This window comes from Anolis sagrei, chromosome 3 (genome assembly GCF_037176765.1).
Source record: "Anolis sagrei isolate rAnoSag1 chromosome 3, rAnoSag1.mat, whole genome shotgun sequence".
Classification (NCBI taxonomy): Eukaryota; Metazoa; Chordata; class Lepidosauria; order Squamata; family Dactyloidae; genus Anolis; species Anolis sagrei.
In genome coordinates, this window is record NC_090023.1 from 250,271,916 (window position 1) to 250,296,885 (window position 24,970).

General features: G+C 39.9%; 1 protein-coding gene across 1 annotated transcript in view; it reads right to left on the bottom strand.

The window, feature by feature from the left end:
* Nucleotides 1-24,970, bottom strand: part of WDR49 (WD repeat domain 49) — a 155,606-nt gene that overhangs the window by 85,468 nt on the left and 45,168 nt on the right. The window contains exons 6-8 of the mRNA XM_060767576.2: nucleotides 20,110-20,277; nucleotides 12,748-12,896; nucleotides 5,826-6,062 (exon numbers count right to left, since the gene is read on the bottom strand). Of these exons, the coding sequence (XP_060623559.2) occupies nucleotides 5,826-6,062; nucleotides 12,748-12,896; nucleotides 20,110-20,277 (554 nt within the window). The remainder of the gene's footprint in view (nucleotides 1-5,825; nucleotides 6,063-12,747; nucleotides 12,897-20,109; nucleotides 20,278-24,970) is intronic.

The following is a 24,970-nucleotide window of genomic DNA, read 5'->3' on the forward strand; positions in this document are numbered from 1 at the left end:
GGAAGAGATAAATCCAAAATGGGTGAGGAACATCATCATTAGTAGTAGTTTTACATGTTTTTTGGCATTTTTTCCAAAAGCGTGAACAAAACTACAAATTATAGGATTCCATAACATTGAGCCATGGCAGTTAAAATGGTGTCAAATTACATTAATTCTACAGTGTCGAGCAGTGGTTCTCAACCTGTGGGTCCACAGATGTTTTGGACTTCAACTTCCAGAAATAATAATAGCTGGTAAACTGGCTGGGATTTCTGGGAGTTGTAGGACAAAACACCTGGAGACCCACAGGTTGAGAGCCACAGGTGTAGAGCCACTCACAGCGCTGTATACATTTAACCACACTGTAAACATTCAGTCACACAGACCCTTAGTTGTTTTTAACTTCAGTAGCAATTTGCAAGGACCTGACAATGCAGTTTGGGATCTGATTCAATAATTCAGTGTAGGCTGTGATTTGATTTGGGCTGAATTGGAGATAATGTGACTTGCTTTAGATCTCAAATTAGAAATCTAAATCTTTGGAATTTTCAGCTGTTATACTAGGAAGGCAAAATATCTGTAATTTAAAAATATAAGGGAATGGACTTTGGATACATGGTAAATAACCCTCATTAAATTGCTTACAGGTAATCTAGATGGGCTTGTGGTGGTCACTTTTCATTTTTTTTAATTCTAAAAATAAAATGCATGTATGATCAGTTGGAAGTTCACTCTAGGGTCTGAGATTTATCCCAACTATTTGTCCAGAGAGACACAAGAAAAAAAGAAAGAATAAAAAATTAAACAGCAAGGTATGTTTTCTAAATTGGTATAGTCTCCCTAGTATTGAAAGCACCATATTAGAGCCCCTAAGAAAAAGGTGGGAGTTATGTAGTGATGAAAAGAAAACATGGTGAGTTTTTTTAGTGTTTTCCAATGATTCGCATGGGCCTACTCCAGTTGTGAATAACCAACAGGATTCCAAACATTTTTAGGGAAACACAAATTTCTTTGTTCCTTTGCTGGATTGGTTTAGCGTGGCCTCTTGTTTGGGAGATGAAATGCAAGAATTGTGGGGTTGTTTGGCAGATGAAATGCAAAAGGGAGAAATAGTTGTGTGCTTGTGTTCTCCATGAAATACTGATATAAAGACAAAAATAAATAAATTACATGGAATTTCATCTTGCAAACTTGTATCCCAACAGACAATACGAGTATATTTCTATGAGATAGTATAAACCAGAATGCTGTTATCAGCAAGATTTAAGGGGAAATAACATCTACTGTTATATTAATTTATCAACTACAACAAAATGGGACTGAGTATCAAAGTGTAGGCATATCTACCTAGACATACTTTCTAAGGTTTTTTCCATGGCAATTAGGTGATTACTGGAAAATAGTTTCAAATATACAAAAGTTATCCAAGGACCTGAACTCATTGTGGGGATAATATTAAGCATCTTGATAAGGTGCTTTAAAATAGGTATATACATAACAGTCAAGGTAGGTAGATATGCATATGTGTCTGTACCACAACATTTGTTGTTAGATGAAGTAGCCATTTGCAATGTCACTGGATTAGCTCTTGCTAGGTGAAGTGGCTCTCTGTGATGCCACTGGAAAAGATAAGTGCCATGTGTATGAGGAGAAAGGCGGAAGGAAGGAAAGAGAAAAAAGGAAAGGAAAGGAGAAGGGGAGGGAGAGGGAAAGAACAAAAAAGGAGGAAAGGAAGAGAAAGGAAAGGGGGAAAGATATGAGGGGAGGAAGTGAAAAGAAAGAGAAAGGGATGAAAGCAGAGGGGCAGCAGCACCTCCAGCACCCAAGCAATGCCGAGTATATGCACTAGTGAAATATATAATGGAGTGGATTTGCCATTCCACTGACACGGAAGTCACTACTTCCCAAATAGTTCATCCTGTTGATGCTTATATGAACATTGCCCCTATGTAAGTGTGCCATTCATTTCAGCCTATGTCAGGGATTAATGTTCAACATATTCATTTGGTCTGTCTATTTGAAAGCTGTATTCTTTACTTGTATATAACAAAGAAAACTTGCGCTTCATTCGAACGAATACTGTTGCCATTTGAAAAAAAAAGGGGGGGAGAGATAATGTTGATGATTATCAGTAGCTCCACATCTCACAGAGCATGCTACCAGAATGTCTGCTTTATCCAAATCCCGATCTGGAGATTAAAAGATGCTGCTTTGTCACCGCTAAGGGAGAAAGAAGGGGGAAATCAATCACAGAGGCCTTTCCCTGTCTATTGAGTGTCGCTGTTCATTGAGATGCAGGTAGCGCTCTGATCATAAGGGCTGCGGTCCTGTGAAGACAAACAGCACCCAACTTGCATACCAAGTGGCATTGCATTTAACTGATTCATTTTATTACAACATATATAACCACAATCCGGGGGCTGCCATACTGCGAATCTCTGCAGGGAAAATGTGCCAACAAAAAAATGGATCTCAGCTCATTATACCACATGCATATTTTACAACTCTCCTGACAGGCACAGGAAGGTGATTTCACAGGAAGACTTCAGAAGCAGCTTTCATTTGCAACTGGAAGTAAATTCCTCATATTATTCTCATTCTTATTTCCATTGGTAGCATTATGGATGCTGTTATTGCTGTCATTATTGCTGCTTTAGGCTGTGGTTGGGCTTTTGTGATTAAGCATGTCACACTGCAAAGTTAGAAGATGTAGTATCTATGAGATGAGGGATAACCATGCATCACTAATTCGGGAAAGTTAAAGGTGAACCACATTCTTTAGTGGGGCTGTCCATAATGTTCAGCAGAGTGACAACTGCCTCAAATGGCCAATACTTACAGGCAGTAGCCACAATTGCCTTGTTTTTCATCTTTACTCTGCATACTCCACACTTGGATGATGGAGTCATGGAGTCACATAACCTATTTCCCTAAATAGGCTTGTTGTTCAGTATGGCAGAGCCTGAATCCAGAAGTAGGATCCAACAGGTAGTCCAGTCATCTTCTAAATGTGACATGGAGGGATGCCTCTTTGTCATTTGCTCTGGTAACAAAGCACCTTGGAGAAACCCTCCTCTTCACATGCACATTGTCAGTCTTTGAAGAGAGGATGGGGTTAGGCCATAATTGCCCCGGCATACAGTTATATAAAGACACACATAATATAGTTGTGCTGGCCCCAACCAGCCTATGGATTTCCTTCCCCTAAACTCCATACAATGAACAGAATGTATGAAAAGATGTAGTGGAAACTTTATATAACTGCATGCACACTGAGTATTTCTTTTTGTTGAGCAAGTAGCAGTCATAGACGACTCTAAACAGTTTTGGGGAAGAGGGTGTGAGAATTCCTCCAACTTCTACGTTTCTAACAAAAACAACCTAGTTCTATTTTTACTCCAAGGCAATTCTCCTCTGCTATTAATTGATGTTCCTCTAAAATGCATGTAGAGGCCTGTAGAGAGGCCATTTCCATTCAACAGTGGAGGAGAAAGAATGAGTTAAACCCGCTACACATTCTAAAGCTGCTGTGGCTTCCCTGAAGATCCGATTTTTCTAACAAAAATGCATACTAATAAGATCCAGAGAGTCACAGTCAAGTCTCACTTGGCTGCTGTTTTATCATACACCTCAGCAAACTTCACACATATCAAACAGACTATTGAGTCACAAGCTGGGATATCACTTTGATCATGTTTTCCATATGTGAATCCATATCAAGAATACACAGTAGTTATGTCACATCAGTCAGAGTTATTTACTGTTGAGAGGATATGGGAGAAAGCATTATGTGAAGTGGCACTCACTTTCGGGATATTCTTCCCTCAAACACTGATTGGACCCATGTGCTCTTATTAGGACAAACAAACCAACGGGGATTCTACTAAAACTGCACATGTGAATTACTATAACTGCTTTCAAACTGTCTCTTTTAAATATTAAATGATTTAATGGAGTTTTGACCTTTAAATATTTTATTTTGTTTTCAATTGTTTTAAACTGTTCAAATTGATTTTATTGTATGTTGACCTGAAGCCCATACATATTGGGATATAAATATTTTAATACAATAAATGAATAATAAATGAACAAAAACAATTTTTAAAGGGTTACTGACTGTTTTGGTTAGCTCAAAATAGAATAGTGACTCCTCAGTGTAACACCGTTCTTTAATGATTTCATAGCCCAATAAGAACTTAAGGGTGCTACTGGATCAGATATAAGGTGTATCAGAGCAGGTGAATCAGACATAAGGTCTATCTCTAGATTGGGTATGGGTAAACCCAGGCCCCAGGGGCTGGATGTGGCCTCTTGGGCTCTCATTAAAATCATTTTTCCGTCGCATCAAACAATCATTCCGTGGATCTCAATTATTGTTGGGAATCAGCCTGTGTTTGTGTTCCAGGATCATGATGCTTATGATGAGAGTAATGATGGTACCGAGGCTGAGGCACAAGATGGAGATGGTTTGGTCAATGATTTTCATACAGACAATGACAGAGAGGCCCTGGTGCAAAGGGCAGTTTCTCATGAGAATATTCCTCCTGAGCCTAGGGATGGTGGTTTACTCCCTCTTTCTGTGAGCTCTCAAGATTTGGGTTTGGAAAACAATCTGACACCTGGAAATTTTAATGAGCAGTCAGATAGGAAGTTGAAGGATAGGCGGCTGGAGATCAGCCAGGATCGACAGCAAACTCAGTGTTTACGTTGCTCTGAAAGCCAGCACTTTGAATTGTGCCCGGTAGCAAACTGGCAGCCAGTGGAGCTGGCACAACAGAGGAGTTGTGTGCTCCCTGAGTGCCACTCCTGTTAACAATGTAGCCCCACGTAGAGCCCATTGCCATAGTCTATACGGGATGTAACCAGAGCATGGACTACCATGGCCAAGTCAGACTTCCCAAGGTATGGGCGCAGCTGGCGCACGAGCTTTAACTGTGCAAATGCTCCCCTGGTCACCACCTGGGGTCCCAGGCTCAGCAATGAGTCCAGGATCACACCAAAGCTGCAAACGTGCATCTTCAGGGGGAGTGTAACCCCATCCAACACAGGCTGTAACCCTATGCCTTGTTCGGCCTTTTGACTGACCAGGAGTACCTCTGTCTTGTTTGGATTCAGTTTCAATTTGTTCGCCCTCATCCAGTCTGACACAGCGGCCAAGCACATTCTTGAAAAGTCACAGTGCGCATAATTCTTTGCAAGAAACCCACAGCAGTTTATAATTTATAATAGCCCATTACTACCTTGTTGTTGTTCATTCGTTCAGTTGTCTCCGACTCTTCGTGACCTCACGGACCAGCCCACGCCAGAGCTCCCTGTCGGCCGTCACCACCCCCAGCTCCTTCAAGGTCAGTCCAGTCACTTCAAGGATGCCATCCATCCATCTTGCCCTTGGTCGGCCCCTCTTCCTTTTGCCTTCCACTTTCCCCAGCATCATTGTCTTCTCTAGGCTTTGCTGTCTCCTCATGATGTGGCCAAAGTACTTCAACTTTGTCTCTAGTATCCTTCCCTCCAATGAGCAGTCGGGCTTTATTTCCTGGAGGATGGACTGGTTGGATCTTCTCGCAGTCCAAGGCACTCTCAGAACTTTCCTCCAACACCACAGCTCAAAAGCATCTATCTTCCTTCGCACAGCCTTCCCTAAGGTCCAGCTCTCACATCCGTAGGTTACTACATTACTACCTACTCACATGAAATAAAATTCCCTTTCCAAATGCAATAATCTCCTGAGATTTGTTTTGCTTTCACATTTGAGAAAAATACATTCAAGAAATGCACAATGAAAGATTCAAACTGCATGTCTGACAAATATAGGAAATGGTTTCTTTCTTTTTTGTTTTGTTTACCTGCTTAAAAACAGAGTTGTAAAGAATGCAAGTCACTGGTTTCCTGTGACTCCTGACTCTCCTCTTGCCAGATTCCTGCTCCATTTCCAATAATGTAAGTTGGTTGTTCAATGAGATAAAAAGCCGTCCATGGGGTTCATCAAAGTACAGCACGGAATGGAAGTCTATGCTTTTGGGGAAGGAACCAGCAATCCTTTGGACACAAAGTTGGTGCTGAATGTCCCAAATTCTTAATACCTGAACACAATGGCAAACACAGAAGAAATCAGAAGCAACCTTTTAAATAAACAGGATCTCCAAAAATGCCAGCAGCGCTTTAGTTCAGTTTATTTTTAATGTAGTTCATTTAAAGATGGCATAGGATTTTATCATCTTGAAATACCAGAATGATGCAAAAGAACAGTAAGACAACAGACAGGGCAATATCCTGTTGGTATCTTACAATTTTGTAAATTTCCCTACAGTGGCTGAAGGAGATGGGAGCATATCCTTATGTTGTTGCTGCCATTGTGACTTTCATATGCAGATGTCATTTCACATTTGTTTGTACATTCAGATTTTGCAGTTTGCTTATGCACAATAATCACATCACTCTGCCAGTGTAAAGTTACACTCTGGCTCCTTGATATAGGATGACAGTAAAATTAAGCTGCTGTCATTGGCCTGGATGTGCGTGGCTGAACAGAGTTTACGGACTAGACTGTATCATCATAGAATCATGGAGTTGGAAGAGACCACCTGGGCCATCTAGTCCAACCCCCTGCCATGCAGAAAGAGCACAATCAAAGTACCCCTGACAGATGGCCATCTAGCCTCTGTTTAAAAGCCTCCAAAAAAGAAGCTTCCATCACACTCCATGGCAGTGAGTTCCACTGTTGAACAGTTCTTATAATCAAGTTTGTTCAGATGGAATATCTTTTTCTCTAATTTGAACCCATTGCTCTTAGTCCTACCACCACATCACATGGGGCTTTTTTTTGCCCCTTACCATGCTGAGGTTTCTCTTCAACCACAGTTCCAAATGGACCCCATCAGATGGTGCAGGCTGAGGCCCCGCCTGATCAGTGAGTGAAGCAGTGAATAAAGGTTGCAAGAAGCTTCTTCACCACTATGGTGAGTCATTTGTCTTTTTGGTAGTTCTGATAGAGCTACACGCTCTTACTCTGCTTTTCCCCTGTCTGATGTGGGAAGCAACAGGGTGCCAATGCGCCTTGGCCCAATACACTACCCTTTCCCCATGTGATAGCGGAAGGAGGGATATTTTTTGCTTTGGATAGCATAGGGAAGGGCTAACACCCCTGTGGTGTTTGTTTTGCTGTGTGAGCCCGTGTTCTGAAGATTTCACTTCAGTTTCTGAGATAAATGGATTTTGAAAATTTTGGCCTGTTGTGGAAACAAGGATTGGTGATAAAGCTTCAGTGGATACACCTTTTCCCCGTGTTAACTTTTTCGGGAGTGAATTTCCCTTCTGAGGGGTAGATTTCTCTCGCTTCCCATTGTCTCACTCCCGTTCTTAACTATGAGTTGTTCATAAGTCCAATGTTTGCAGCTCGGGGACTGCCTGTACATGCCTTACACTCTCAAGCATTATCAGGAGAGACATCAGGAACAGGATTACTTAGGACAAGGGAGCTAATGTTGCTGATAGGATTTATAGGTCCAGTATTCCAATATGTAGAAATAAGTGTCCAATGTAATGTTTGATTTTCAGGGGAATGTTCATAGTTTTACAAATGTGTTGCACCATGGCAGAAACAGATCTTTTTTCTGCAAGCTGTTGCTCATACAAAACTACCAGCATTCTACTACAGACACATGCCACTCATCTATTCTCAAAAATGAAATTTGAGGAATTTTTTTGCAGTGAAAAATACCAGGAAAAAAAGTTTAAAAGTTCGTGTTCCCATTTATAAGATATTTACAGTCATGTTGGCCAATATGATTTTTTAAAAACTAAAATCAAAGCACCAACTAGGACATTATAAAATTATTGGCAACTATTGATTCCGCATGTAAACTATTTAAAAATTCTCATTGTTTGGTCCTTAAAAGTATGTATGTATTTATTTATTTTTATCTCGCTTTTCCCCGATGGATGGGACTCAAAGTGGTGGTAATGTGGATGTAGTGAATTTAAAACAAATGCTGGTAGTTGTTATTTTCCTATATCAAGGCTTTAAACAATGTGAAAAAGTGCCCATAGCTTCAATGTTTCTACTTTTATGGAAGTGTCAAACCAAAGTGTTTGTCCACACACGCATGGCCACCCAGAAGCTTTTCACCTTATTTGATTATCTTGTACTATAAGGCATTGTGTAGCAGATATCTGATTTGGGTTGGCTGGCAGATTGCTCTAGCAGAGCAGAAGGTTTTGTATGTAAATAGCTGCCAACTTGGATGCCCATTCATCCATCAAAGTGAAATGAATTCATGCTAATGCCAAGAAAGGCACAAGGCTATTTGTAAAATAATGGCTGAGCAACCACAGGGAAAGCAGTGTTAACTAACATTGAGAAGCTTAGTGGGCAGGTTAATAGAAACTTTCAAAATGTTGGAATCAGGCTATGTTCTCTGGATATTAATCTAAGTTGCAATCTCAGGTTTGCATTAGAAACAACTAACAAGTGCTCACACAGTGTAGTGATTTGAACATTGGACTACAACTCTGGAAATGAGGATTTGAATCTCCGCTAATCCACAGAAATCTATCGGGTGGCCTTAGACAAGTCATACTCTCTCAGCCTCACCAGAAGGCAAAGGCGACCACCTCTGAACAAATCCTGACAAGAATACTCTGTGATGGGTTTGTCTTTGGGTCAGCATAAATCAGAAATGGATGAGAAAGCACACAACAACAAGCAAGTGTACTGGAGGAGATTGGGTTGTCAGCTTTTGCAGTTGCTCATTTCTTCTGCATTTAACAGCAGTCTAAAAAACACAGCAGGGAACCATTTTTTTAAAAACAGGCACACTTCTTATGATAGCGTAGGGACTACTAGACATGCTACTAAAAACGATGTAATTTTGCCTACCCCTCAAGTGGTCCTTCATCTTGTGATCCCACTCAATGATACCTCCATGCATGATCATTCTCAAATTTCATTGATTTTCTACAATATTTTGTGGCATGCCTACTCTACACCATTGTATCATATTTTATGGAAGAGTGCTCTCATTCACTCCTTTGAAGTGCCATTCCTAAGGTACTCTGAGCAGATAAGAGACAGACAGTTTGAGGATGAAATAATTTTAATTCTATAGTTCAGACAGACACTCATGGTACCCCAACTGTAGTTCAGAAAAGCAGACTAGATCACTCTAGTAAAAAAAAAATCTAAATATCTCACCAAATTGCAGCATACAGTATGTGGACGCGAAGAATATCAGAATGGTATGAAATTAGTGTAACAACATAAGACAGGTATAGACATGTATGCCTCACAAGCCACATGTAATGCCTGGAATCTGCTTTTGTAACCCCTGAGAACCACCACCAATCACTAAAGTCCCCCAACCCATTGAAAAACACATCATTTCTTCTTGCCATTTTGAACTGCAGAGGAAAATGGAGATCTTGAAATTTATGGTAGTGATGGGGAGGGGGATGCTATGGAGCAATATGGGAGAAAACTACCCCCCCCCCAAATGCCACGTCTTGTATAACAAGACAATTGCACCCATAGATCATCACAGTGTGTCATAGATGGGGCTGCCATAAAGCTGGAGATATCAATCTATGTATGTGTCAGAGGTTTTATACAATAATAAAACAACTGTTAGTGCAGAAGGGACACTAATGACTCCATTTATGGAACCAGATGCCCACAGATGGGTATAGTGGACTTCTGCATGAACAAGAACATACAGACACAGTTGTTCTTTACAAAAATATGCAGGAAGGCATTTCTCTTCTTATTTGTAGCAATATATACAGAGTATACAATATATACAAACTTTACAATCTCTCCCCTCCAATTCCCTCCAACAACCACCATCCATCCCTCATCAACTTCCATTAGGGAGAACACAACTGTAATACCTCTTTCATTGCATCAGCCTCCACACCCTAACTACAGTGCCACAGCACTTTTACCTATGGTTAGCCCTAAGATATTAACCCTGTTATTACTTAAGAAATGCCAGGTAATTTGCAAATCCTGACAGCATGTGTTCTAGAGCCACATGAGTGAGGAAAGCCAAGCTTCAAATAGGGTGACAGAAACAATAACAAGCCAAACACTTGCACATAGAAAACATAAACAGGAGCAGTTTCCAAAGGCAAACGGAATAGATTATCACACCCAGATTCTGGCTTTAATTTTCATTGTGCTGAAGAATCATTAATGGGTTTTTAAAAAAAGAAAACAAAAACAATAATGCCCATTTTGCAAGAGAGGGGTGGAGAAAGGAGCAAAATATACCTTGGCTATAATTGAAAGTCCAAAAGGTATTTATTCTGTCCCAATTGCAAACTAAGATAAGCTTCGCTTGCATTGTTGAGATTTCAGAGCAGGTAAACAATCATTTAAAGAGAAGGCATCTCTCTGCATGTCTGTTTTTAAAGTGTCAGAACAGTGTAGCTGTCACTGTATTCTCTCTGGACCAGCACTCCCAGTCACAAAGAGACCAGAGTGAGATGGAAGGAGGGCAAAGGTGCCGCCTCCAACAGTGAAAGAAGAGGTTGTCAAAGTTGAAAGGGACTTGCCATAGCTCTGGGAATGGAAGTTAAGAGAAGACAAAAAGGAGAGGAAAAGATGAAATGAAAGAAGCGAGTAGCACTAGGTAGGTGTTCCTGGAGTACATTTTTTAAGCATACAGTGAATGGAGTGCTCTAGCCACTCACCATCAATTTGCTCACATGAAAGTGACAACTCTGAAGAGAATGCCTTTTAGTCCATGGAGGTTCTCCACCAAAGCAAAAACTGAAGAGAACTCATGTCCTCTGATGAATAGCTTATGTAGAGAGCCCTCATGGGTAGAAGGAGCTCTCCTCTTCATATGTGCTGCTTTCCCATGAAAAGAGAAACAATAATAAAGAAATACAAATGGGTGTATTTAGAGCAGGGGTTCTCTAACTTCTAAAGCCACAGAGTCCTTTTCGAAGGAAAAGTTTCTTGTAGAAGCTTTTGGATAGTGTTCACATATCATTTTAAAATTTTGACAGATGGGCCAGACCAGTAGCAGATAGATGGAAAATGTTGTGTGAACTAATTGAAGAAAACATGTACAAATGCCTGTGCACACTATACATATTTTTGTAGTTTTGTAGTTTGTAGTGCAAAATAAACAAAGAAAGAAGGCACATTACAATATTTAAAATAAAGAACAATTTTAACTAACATAAACATAACAGTATTTCAGTAGAAGATCCCAGGGGCCATCCAGCCTTTGTAATAATAATAATAATAATGATAATAATAATAACAATAATAATAATAACAACAACAACTCACAGTGATGTTGACCGGCGCTATCTGCCTAGAAAGTCTGGGGGCAGAGGACTTTTACAAGTAAAACAAGAAGTTGAAGAAGAAAAACACACTCTGTCAAGGAAAGCCAAGAACCTGCTTTAATTGAAGTCAATAATCGGAAACTTCTCAAAGCATAGCAGACAAAGAGTCAGTACAAGAAAACTGCACTCCAAACCAGAGCTGACAGCTGGCACAACAAAGCCTTACATGGGCAGTTCCTTGAGAAGATTGAAGGAAAAGTTGACAAGGAGAAGACCAGATTATGGCTCATGAATGGAATCCTGAAGAAGGAGACAGAAGGCCTGATTCTTGTAGCCCAGAGGCAAGCCATCAGAACCAATGCAATTAAGGCCAGGTTTGAAAAATCAACGGATGACCCAAAATGCAGACTGTGCAAGGAAGCTGATGAAACCATGGATCATCTCCTCAGCTGTTGCAAGAAAATCGCAAAGACGGACTACAAACACAACTCTGTGTCCCAGATGATTCACTGGAACCTATGTCACAAGTACCACCTGCCAGCAATAAAGAATTGGTGGGATCATAAACCCGCAAAGGTAGTGGAACATGAACATACTGTGGGACTTTCAAATCCAGACTGACAAAGTTTTGGAAACAATACACCAGACATCACGATTGTGGAAAAGAAAAAAGTCTGGATTACTGATGTCGCCATACCAGGTGACAGTCGCATTGAGGAAAAACAACAGAAAAAGCTCAGCCACTATCAAGACCTCAAAATTGAACTGCAAAGGCTCTGGCATAAGCCAGTACAGGTGGTCCCAGTGGTCATTGGCGCACTGGGTGCCATGCCAAAAGATTTCAGCTGGCATTTGGAAACAATAAACATCGACAAAATCACAATCTGTCAACTGCAAAAGGCCACCTAAATGTTAGAAACACTTCTCTGTTGTAAGAGTTATTTGATCGCAGAATTGATGCCTTCAGCTGGTTGACATTCTACATTTGGAAGTAGACTGGGTAGACATATTTCAAAATTTTAACTTCACAGCAGGGGTTGGACTGAATGGATCACGGAGTCACACTGGAGGACCTAGAGATCCCTAAAGAGACCATGTTAATCAAATCTGTGAGTAATCAAATCTGCAAAAACTAAACCTACAAATTTAAAGGGCTGATTGCAGTTCTAAGGCTCTAGCTAAGCAGGGTCAATCCTGGAGAGTACTTGGATGGGAGATTGTCAACAAAAATTAGATGCTGCAAGCTATATTTCTGAGGAAGGAGCTGGCAAAACCACCTCTGAGTATTCATTGCCTAAGAAAACCCTATTTAATTCATTGAGGCACTGTAGTCAACATCTGCTCTACTTCATAACATTTATGGCATGTAGACTTAATCAAAAATGTTAGGAAGTGGAGCAATTAGTTCCCCCCCCCCCTACCTAAAAGAGAACTAATGATATCTTTGTTGCAAGTTCATCCAGTACTCACCTTATCTTTGGCGAAGCTGAAAAGCAGTTTGCGTTCCAGAATGAATTGGACCGCTATTACACTGTCTGAATGACCCTCCAAGATTCCAGTGGGTTTTGATGTGACATAAGGGTTCCAAAGGCACACCCGGCAGTTGATTCCTGCAGTTGCTGATCAAAATCACAAAGTACAGCCACTTTAGAAACAATATTTCCAAATACAAGTGATGAATGCCCCATGGTTGCTGCAGCTGAAAATTGATGGGATTTGATTCCAAACTCTAGATTTGATTACTTGAAGGTGTCTCCTCATAGCCCTGAACATTTCTTTCCTTCTTTAAAAAAAAAGTAATATATTTTTACAATGCCTTGCCTTTATTTAGAATCAATATGATCTAGAGAAGGAAATATGATCTGCACCTGGAACTTAGGTTATGCAATTTTCAGATTTAATTTCCATTTTCTAAGAAGGAGGAAAAGCCCTGACCCCTCTCACAGGGTTAGTACTTGCAAGTTAAAAGAGCCTTAGTGAATAATAAGAAATATTTAATTGATCTATTTAAACGCACTAGTCTTATTTATTAAATGCCTTTCCATCTCACCTTTCTTTCCATTCAAGATATCCAAGGTGACTCATCACTTGTAAATATAATAAATACCAAGCAGCACTAGTATATATATGTTCAACTAAGAGAATATCTTCACGGTCGAATTAATGCAATTTGACACCCTTGTAATTGCCATGATTCAGTGCTATGGAATCTGGCCCAAAGTTTCTCATGAACAGATTGCTTCTCCTCTAAATTCTCAAGGCCAAATTCCTGAAAGGGGCCCACAGGAACCTTTCTCTGAGAAACTGTCTTCTGAGGATGATTTGTCAGGTGCAGAAGTTAATGAGATTGGAGATATAAGATAAGACTTTTGTAAACTAAGGGAAAGTTCTCAAGCTCCCTGAAGGTCAGCCTGTCTGTGGGAAAAGAGGGATGAGAAATCCTTATCTGGTGTGGAGGCAAACACAATGTTTTTCTTTCATCTCGTGAGACAGGAAAGGCTTTATATGAGATAGGGAAAGGGTTTTAGCTCAGTCTGGTCAATGTTGAATTTTCATGACCATCTTGTTTCCAAGTGGATTTGTAGATTCATATTTCAAGGTGTGACAGGGTCCTGTTCTGGTTATTGGATCTCTGTGCTGTCTTGTTTTTGTTTTGTGTGTGTGTGTGTGGGGGGGGGGGTTGTTGTTGTTTTGGATTTTGCCTCCTTGAATCTTACATTTTTACCTTTGTAACTTGAAGCTCATGGACTATTTGTTACCTTTGGAATATACTGTTTTGGACTGTATTGTTTCTATCATTTTTATTGCTTTGCTTACATATATTCTTCAATAAATTGCTTGTTGGTTTTACTATACTGGTGTGGTGTTTAAGGACTGAGGTAACCCTGCTCTGGGATACAACAGTACTGTACTAAACTCCAGGTGAATTTTGGAGGGCTTCTCCTCATCCCCCCTGAAAGATAAAACAACCAACACCCCCCCCCACCCCCAATACACCTCTATGCCATCTAGAGATGTGCTAAATATTTCCTCATCCCTTTCTCCCTCTTTGGACCATTTTAGACTCAGAAGGATAGAACAGGAAATTACCTTGACATGACCAGGTGCTGGGAACCACGAGCAAAAAGATATTGCTGCACTCATAGCGTACTAGTGTAGGGCTTCAATGTAAGCAGAATGTAAGACTAAGGCCCCATCTAGACTGTCATATAATATAGTTTGAAACTGGATTGTATGATCAGCGTAGACACATTTGAACTGCATTATATGAGTCTACACCGACTGCAATTCAATTCAGTGAGTGAAGGGACCTCTGTTAGGATTTTCACCTGATCCAGCATGGCTTTTCTTATGTTCTTCTGCATTTCTAACATGTATAATCCTGATTGAAAATGTACTCTCCCTAATATTGCCAAAAGAATGTATCCCTGTTGAACTGGCAAATTTCCAGGAGAAGTAGTTTGCCTGCTGGAAAACAGCCAGCATGATATTCTTGTCTCCAGGAGAATATCTTCATCACAAACCTATCCTGGTTTCGTACTCATTCCCTTTCATCAGGGAACCATTGATCTGTCAAAAATCCTTGCTGTCTCTGGGCAGGACTGTTCCCTATGTTAAACAATTTACAATTATCTGGATTTACAGCACTTTAACTGGTATGAACTGATATAATTAGCCATATATCTACTCTTCTGAGTTCTTAATAGTTTTTAAAGAGGTGAAATCTCTAAAGGCATCAGATTCAGACTGATTTGAAAGCCAAACAAGGTCAGCTCTGGTTAATACTAGGGTGGGAAACTAGGTGCTGTAGGCTATATTCCAGAGGAAGAGAAATCGCTAAGTTATTTGTCTACTGACCTAAGGAAATTATGGGGTCAGGTGAATTTGACAGGTGAATTGAAAGCTTGTGCACACAAAGCCTTAGCATTTCAGTTTGTAGACTGGTTTCTGACAACCTTGTACTTTTACACATTTTTGCCCAAAAAGCATCATATATCTTTTATTTAGGCTTTTCTGCTACTTGCTTCAGCCTCACTCTTTTTTTCTTATAGTTTTCTGTCAATTATAACGCAATCTGTTGCTTACTAATATACCTCGTCTACACTAGACTAGGCTGACACTGTGATTTCCATGTTAGTTGGGCTGTGAATTAGCTCTCAATTGTAGTCCGATTTTTTTTAAAAAAAACACACACATATTTTAAACAGCTTCTATAAAGATTGAACTAAACTCAGATTCACTGTCCCATTGGCAATGGAAACTACCAGCTGCCCATGGCCAGATTGACCTTTAGGTCTCATTTTATACTAATCCATGCAAATCTACAACATAGTATTTTCATTGTTTCTTCTGGCTTACCCAGTTCATTCAAAAAATCTCAGCCTCCCTGTATCTTATTTTATCTCTTGCTTCATATCCATCTGAGCTGGAGCCCACCAGTACACTTTAAAACAAGGGTTCTCAAACTTTTTCAGCTATGGAGCCCTTTTTGAAGCAAAGGTTTCTCATGGAGCCCCAAGAAATGTTTCTATATTATATATGATATTATATTTTATATTAAGTATACATATCAGGCATGGGCAAACTTTTAGACCAACATAAACTTAACAGTATTTCAGTGGAAGACTCATGGAGCCATCAAGTCCAACCCCCCTTCTGCCATGCAGAAAAAGCACAATCAAAGCAGCCCAAGAGATGGTCACCCAGCCTTTGTAATAATATCTATATAAATAAAAATGTAATGTATGTTTGTGGGATTGACATAACTCAAAAACCACTGGACAAATTGCCACCAAATTTGGCCACAAGACACCTACTAACCCAAAAAGTGACCATCACTAAAACAAATTCATTTGGGAGTTTAGTTGCTGGGATTTATAGTTCACCTACAATCAAAGAGCATTCTGAACTCCACCAATGATGGAATTGAACCAAATGTGGCACACAGGACTCTCAAGATCAACAGAAAACACTAGAAGGGTTTGGTGGGCATTGACCTTGAGTTTGGGAGAGCACTGTGGACTCAAACAGAGAGCACTGTGGCCTCAAACAATGATGGATTTGGACCAAACTTGGCATGAATATGGATCTGGACCAAACTTAGCACAAATATTCCATATGCCCAAATATGCACACACATGGAATTTGGGGGAAATAGACCTTGACATTTGGGAGTTGTAGTTACTGGGATTTATAGTTCACCAACAATCAAAGAACATTCTGAACCACACCAATGACAGAATTGGGGCAAACTTCCCACACAGAACCTCCATGACCAACAGAAAATACTTAAGGCCATCAAGTCCAACTCCCTTCACCAGGGCAAGAAAACGTAATCAAAGCCCTCCTGTCAAAGAGCCATCTAGCCATAGATATAGATAGATAGATAGATAGATAGATAGATATGATTCACACGAGCACAGATACAGTATCATAGATTTGAAAGGGACCCCTAAAGAAGGACAATTATATGTTGCATGTTCCAGAGTAGGCAAACCAGACAATCTCCACATCAACACTGACAAAGAAACAGCAACATAGTGTTTACCCACAAACATAAATTACATATATTAGAAACTAATACTTTCTCATTACTTTATTTTCCAGATCACCAGACTGGGCCACAGCAATGCATGGCACAGGATGGTTAGATAATAATAATAATAATAATAATAATAATAATAATAATAATAATAGCAGAAATCCCAGGGGCCATCCAGTCCAACTCCCTTCTGTCATGCAGGAAATGCACAGTCAAAGCACCTCTGAACAGTGGGCAAGAAAGATGAGGGGGGAAGGATCTGGGTAGTGATGGAGATGAGGAACCCCTGGTTATTTGACAATTTAGGGACAAATAGTAGTAGTCGTATTATAACTAGGAAAAAAAGTATTTGTGGGGAGAGGGAGATGAGGATGGGGGAGAGCAGGAAGGAGGAGGGAAACCCTGAGTCCTCTCAGGGAGGAAGGGTGGAATATAAATAAAGTTCATCATTGTTTATTAAAGCCCAGAGAAGGGAGACAGGAGGAGGAAAGCGCAGAGCCCCTCAGTATGCTTCCCCAAGGGCTCCACGGAGCACACTTTGAGAACCACTGCTTTAAAAGATGTATTCTCCAGTGCTAACTCTGTATTCCTTCCAGCTGCAAATATTGCTCCTGTTATACTCCTTATTTGCACTTGACTTATGCGGAAACAGTAAAAAAAAAAGGCAATCCTCTGAGCTCTTATGGGCTGCAGTGCTAGAGATGATGGCGTTCTACACCTGCTTAAATTGGCTGAACCTTTATGACTTCTTCTCCAGCTTCTGTTTTACAAGAGGATTAAAAAAGCTGAATTCTCACAACCCTCATAAAAATATGGTATGCTGGGCTCCTCGAGGGAACTTGTGCTGCTTATATTTATCTCAAATCAGTTTGCATTTGTCATGCAGAACTATCCTGATATATAGGACCCAGAGCATTCAGGAGTGCTAAGATACAACCATCGCTAGGCAAATACCATGTTTTACAGCATTGCTACGATTTACTGCGCATTTTCTGTATGGAATTCTGCCCAGAAAAAAAGATGTCCTCATTTTATCACACTTCCTTGATAACCATGGCTGTCTTATTACCAGCCAAAAGGAAAAGAGATGATACACACTTCCCTTTTATGCAGAACTTAGAAAGTTACTTTTTAAAAAGTAATTTGTTTCTCTTATTTATTATTATGCTTGAAGACTAATCAGTTGCCAGTAGTCATGAGAAAGTGTTGTTATGTTGTGCATTGTTTTCATTACTTGTTTTTTTTAATGATAAGCAATGTTCAAAGGGCACGAGATACATTGCTCATTATTCTAAGCACCCAAAAAGGTCATTGTTTCTTGCTGTTTTTCCAATCAATGAAGCAAATCTTATGTTGCCACTGCTGCTACCCCTATTTGTGACCATCTTAATTCTGAGTGGACCTCTCCTGGATTCCCCATTCCACAATGACACCAGACTTCATTGCACTGGACTTTTTCCACAGCAGCACCTCTGTCACCAACAGTGGCTACATACCAGCAAGAGCCTTTTGCTATTACATGTTGCTTTGTTCACACAACTGCACTGATTCGCCAATCCATTATTCTGCACTAATACTTTCCCACAATCTTGTAAGAGTGTCAATAGAATGGCAATGGCCCTGCTTCAATTCCAGTTTTATCACACAATACCTTTGTGTGATAAAGTCCAAAGGTATATTGTAGCAGATCTCATGGCTATTACATGTCCTGCACACAGAAGTTGTGAGCATGTACACAAAAACTATCATTCAGTCTATCTTCTTTCCTATCTAACTTGTGTCCAAACAATTGCTCTAAATGTCATCCCTGAGATGACTGCAAACATGGAGAAAAACAACCTCTGTCTAAAATCTGTGTCACTGCTGATATCAACCCAGTTAATCTAAGTGTACACCCAGCACCAATGTTTGGAGCAGCCACATTAGCAGCATTGCCCTCTCCTTACCTCACCTGACACACCAAGGCAGTGTTATCTCTGTCCCATTCTCTGTTTGGATACTAGCCAGTGCGCCACTGACTTAAATCAAGAAATAGCTTCCTAAGATCTACAGAAATACTCACAGGAACACCTCAGCAAGCAAGAGTCCAAAAGTGGCAGGCTAAAACCCAGAACCTCAATCAGTGGCTGATACCAAATGAGAGACTCTCTTCTGGGCACACAGAAGACTGGGTTACTTAGAAGGCACTGAACAGACTGCACTCTGGACCACAAGATGCAGAGCCAACCTTAAGAAATGGGGCTACAAAGTGGAGTCCACAACATGCATGTGCAGAGAAGAGCAAACCACAGACCACTTACTACAATGTAGTTTGAGCCCTGCCACATGCACAATGGAGGACTTTCTTATAGCAACATCAGAGGCACTCCAAGTGTCCAGGTACTGGTCCAAGGAAATTTAGTATAATGGTAAGTTTTTAACTTTGTGTTTTTAAATACATTACAACTGTACTCTTGATTTGCTTCTGACACGGGTCTGAACACACTCAGTAACAAGTAACAGTCAGAAAAGTAATTAATGTAGCGCTTTATAGCCAAATCATTTAAGCTCATGAATGCTTAAAGTAACTTTTTTCTAAGTAAATAATTGTGTGCAATTTGTATCTTCTTACAATTGTAAAAGAATGGCACAAAACCTAAAAACTGCTACACAAAATGCAACTCCATGCAATTTAAAAGATACATTTTGCAAGTGTGAAAAAAAGTATGACTCAAGCCAAGAAAAAACTATGTAATGACATTCATACTCCTCTCAATATTTTTGAAGTGCACTATTGTTGTGTTTACATTACCACCCAAAGTAATTCATTACTGGTAACTTCATTATTTCTAATGTATTGCTTCCAAGTTCTACAGCAGGAAAAATCAACCTGTTCCCTACTTTGAATGATTCTCCCTTTGTTCTCTCCCCTGCCCTTGTGTATAGTCCACAAAAGTGTGCACCTACAGAAAATAAAGCTATTTTAATTGAAGAGCCACATTTAATTATCATGGTTTCCCCCAATGAATCCTGCCCAATGTCGATTAATTCATATTCTCTTTGAGATTCCTAAGCCACTTCACGCATTTTCATAGTCTCTTGAGATGAGAAAAGGCTTGGCCAACTTGATTTGCAGTATAGAATCTTTTTACCTGAATTACACAATGACATCAGCTCACTTCCACTTCAGCTGTTATGGTGCCATTCTAAGGGATCTTGAGAACTGCCATTTAGAAAGGTAGAACCACTTCTAGACTTTTGATTAACCTATTAAAATTTACAATAAAAGATAAATTTAAAGTGTTACATACCTATCAAGTTGAGTCTGGGATGGAAATCAAAAGCATTGACTCCTTGGTTTATGTGGAAAGTTGTCATTCTAAGACGATGACTTAATTTTTCTCTCCAAGCTAGCACCAAAGTGTTTGTGCTACTGGTTGAAATAGAAATAAATACATCTAAAGATGAGCTGTATGCAACTGAAAAAGAAAGGAGATTATAAACTAATTAAATTCTTCATCAAATCCATCTTTAAGCTAGGACTGAATCAATTGTGATAGATACATTTCTATTCTGGGATGAAAACTGGATGTCTCAAGTACATTTTTCAAACTCGAATTGTGGATGTGTGTGAGAGAGCGCGAGGGAGGGATAGCAGCAGATGAACTTGTCAGAGTCTTGCTTTACAGTTGCTGAATGAGAAACTTTGGAACTTCACCATATCTTTAGACTACTCAAAATACAGATATTAAAATCATCTTCATTGTAACTATAATTCTGCAATGCTTTGAAGATGGCGATTTGTAAAACAAGGTTTCATCAACCTCTGGTCTGATTATGGGTAGCAAGAGAATATGGAACAGCAGCTCTGCAATGCAGCTTGTGATGAAATTATGCAACTTCTGAGCCACATTTAAGGTGATTGCACAATATTTGTGCACATTGATGAGCAATTATGCACTCCTCGAGTCAGAAGCATTTTCCTTGAGCAATCTAATTTGAAGATTTCCAGAGGGGCAGAGAATGTACCAGAGAGAGATAAAGCTTTGAGGGACTGACCTCCACTGAACTCGGAGGAAGTAGATGCTCACAGAGATGTCCAAAACTGTTTTCCTACCTGTTAAAATGGTGTGTTTCCCCTCCTCAGTTCCATCTACAGAAGACAGCTAGACTATTAGCTGAATTTTCCCATCCACATGGGATGCCTGTACAGCAACTGAGAGCAGTATAGTAATCTAGAAGTACCACATGTATTGTTGGAAAGACCTCCAATACCTCACCATCACTCTATATTCCCTAAGATCTGCTAGCTGAGGTGATCACCATACCATGCCAAACAGTAGGGCCTGTCTTTGATTATGCATAATAATAGGTCTCTGTTGTCAAAGTAACTATGCTGAAAGTCATTGTCCTAGATCCATATTTTTCATTATTAGTTGTATCCTCTATCACAAAGTCCTAATTTGCTGTGCCATTGTGAAAGGGAGATGACGTTGAACCCTGGAAGCCAATCTCTGGCAGATGCTATCAAGCTGAGAGATTTCCGGTACATTTTTTGAAGCAGCTCAAGTAGTATAACTTCCAATTCAGAGCCGGACTAGCTAACAACTAAGAATTTTATTGCCTGGACAACTTCCGGTGGAGGCAAAGATGGAGGCTGCAGCAGCTTAGAGAGCTCCTGGAGCTACTGGCTGTAAACCTCTCCTGAGGGGCCGGGGGATCAGTATTTCTCCCCCTAACGACGACGGATGAAGTCGTGTTGGCATTCCCCAGGGCATAGCAACCTCACGATTGCGAAAGAGCCTGGAGATAAGGCCTGGGACGAGGACGCCGTCCTAAAGGACGGTAAGCAGCCTACCGCCTCCATTATGCTGTACAAGCTCCATGTGGAAAAAAGAAAGAGGACTTAAAAGAGATAAAGGAAGCGGAGGGAATAAGGAGAGGTAAAACCTATTGAGAAGACACCCGTAGAAAGAATTGTGGAACCACCTGAGACCCTATTGGGCATACTGGGTCCGCAGACTAACTGAGAGAAGCTCAAAGGACTAGAGAGAGTACCTGCTCCGAGGACGGAGGTATTGAAGGGCGGAATGGTCGGAGCGGCGGCGGCGGAGACGAGACGAGAACGGCGGAGAGGCTGAGAGGCGGTGTAGACGAGAAGACGGCGGGACGGGCAAGTGCTGAGGAAGACGAAGGACTAGAGAGGGGCGGGAGGGAATAGACCCCCCTAGCATACCCCCTGGTGTCTAACAGCCCCAGCCCCAGCCCCGACGGAGGAGAAGGAGAAGGACGAGGAAGCGGGAGGAAAAACGTGGTGGCGAACGAGGAGGCCCACAAGACGAAAAGCAACTGGAGCCGCAAAGCAAACCCGACGGAGACGCTGCAAAGACCACAAACGCTGTAAAACGCTGTAAAAGGCTGTGAAAGGCGGAAAAGGGAAAAACAGAGTTGGGAAAGCCGGAGAAGCGGAGAAGTAACTGGAAGGAGGAAAGAAGAGGAAAGAACAGAAAAGAAATAATTGGAACTGGTAAATAAACACCCCACCCCGGCTACTCACTACTTACTACTAAGCTTTCGGGAAGAGTAAAGGGCGGAAGGTGAAATGGTGAGCTAACCTTGGTGAAGACAGAAGAGAAGAGAAGAAAGCAGCAAAGGTAAACAACGGAACCCAATACATAGATTCAAAATTAACATTTAAATTTAAATTTATTAAGACTGAAATTACTTATATATATAATTGTATTTAATAGATTGAAATTGCTTTATATATGTAATTGTATTTAATAGTACCTATATTTAATTATTCAATATATTTATTCAATTAAATTAAATTTATAATATACAATATCAAATTATATGGAGTAAAGTGACTTTTTCTGATATATAAGATATTTCATAGGTAGGCTGTGTAATTAAGATATGCAATTGTGATACCACATAATAGGAAATAGTGTAATTTAATAACTGGAATAATTGGAACAAGCACTCTAAAGCACTTTAAAGTATAGCAGCATTTGATAAAATTGTTGATGATTGTAATTATGGGAAATAGATTATTGTAAAAGTAGTTGGAGGAACACACTCTGGTCGTAAATAAAGAAGAAAGAAGAGAAGCAGAACCAGACAGAAAACAAATTATACAAAGTAACAGAGCTAGAAGGCGAAACAGAAGGTCTGGAAACCAGGATAACCGAATAAGAGGAACATAAGCATGATGAAGAGTGGAAGGAATAGTTAACTAATTAAATAATTAAGAAATAAATAAGGAAATAAGGATTGACAATAAAAACTGACTTGGAAGATATTGTTGATCACTAAGGACTTGGAAAATAAAGAAGGGAAAAAAGATGGAACAAACACCGACAACGAAAGGCAATAAATTGCCACAGGGAAGAAGACACTCCCTGCAGGGAGACAGATTACAGAAAATAGTAGGTGAAAAAATCGAAAAACCCCAAGAAGACTCCCCCACTGCAGCCATAATGGCAGAGCTAGCTAAAATACAAGAGGCACAAGGGAAACTACAAGAGACACAAGAAAAAATACAAGCAACCCAAAAGAAGATGGAATCCAAATTTGAGAAGATGATAAAAGACGAAATGGGAAAGCTTGGGGAGGAAATTAAAGAGGAAATACAGGCGGTTAAAACAGAGATGAATGTAATGCAAAAAGAAATCAATGACATAAAAAAGGAGAATGTGGTCCAGAAGAAATATGTGGAAAAAACTAATAAAAGAGTAGATAAACTGGAAGAGCTAACAGAAAGAATAAATAAGGTGCAAGAAAGAACAAACAGGAACGAAGCAGAATATCAAATTAGAATTAGGAATATCGAAGAAAATGAACAGGATAACTTAAGAAACACAGTAATTGAAATTACAGCAAAGATCCTAGATGTGCCAACTCAAGAGATGGATAAAAACATAGACAGAGTTTATAGAGTACAAACAATGTATGCCAAAAAGAAAGGGACGGCAAGAGACATAGTGGCCCATCTAGCAAGGAAACACTTAAGAGACCAAATTATTAAAAGTAGCACCAGAGAACCTATAAACTATAAGGGCAAGAAAGTGATCATCTTGAAGGAGGTATCTTCCTCAGATTTGAGTAAAAGAAAACAATATTATTTTTTAACAGATGAGTTAAAAAAGTTACACATTAAATTTAGATGGGAAAAGATGGAGGGTATAATGGCTACCTATAACGATGAAAGACATTGGATAACATCGGTAGAAAAAGCCAAAATCTTTTACCAAAAAATTAAGGAGGATCAGGAGGAAAAAAAAAAGAAAGCGGGGAGATACCCAGATAGGGAAGAAGAGAGAGAATCAGACAGAGAAGAGATGGAAACAACAAACATACTGGACCCAACTAGAAGAAACAAAGGGGAAAAGAGGGCCAGAGAAACCTCCCCAGAGGACTATGGAATGAAGGATATAGTAACAAAGGACTTGTTAGATATAAAATTGATTGATGGCGTTTAAAATCATATCGAACAATGTTAACGGGCTGAACAGCCCGAATAAAAGGAAATTGATAAGCAATATGTTTAAGAGTTTAAAATGTGATGTAGTGGCGATGCAAGAAACGCACATCATGCAAAAACATTCTGCTCACTTACAAAATAAATATTTAGGAAAACTATTCCACTCATCAGCACCCCAAAAAAAGAGAGGGGTAGCACTATACATTAAAGAGAGTTTGGAACCTGAATTGGCTTTTAAAGATGACGATGGGAGGATGGTAGGTGTGAATTGCAAAGTAAATGGGTTAAACGTACTTATATGTAATATCTACGCCCCCAACGGAGCTAAAACCAACTTTGTTAAAGCCCTTAAGAAAGAGCTAACAGAACATAGGATGGAAAATATTATAATCATAGGGGACTTTAATGGAGTATTGGACAACAACATAGACAAATCCAGAAAGAGAATGAGAGGGGGGGACCCGAAAGGAGGGAGACTACCGGTGGCTTTCACACAGTTACAAGAAGAGTTCCATCTCCGAGATATATGGCGAACATTAAACCCAGATGTAAGGGACTATACTTATTTTTCCAACAGACATGAGACATGGTCTCGTATAGACATGTGCTGGGTAACAAAATCCTTAGTTATAAAAACCAAAAAAATGACAATAATGCCCAGAACACTTACGGACCACTGTCCATTA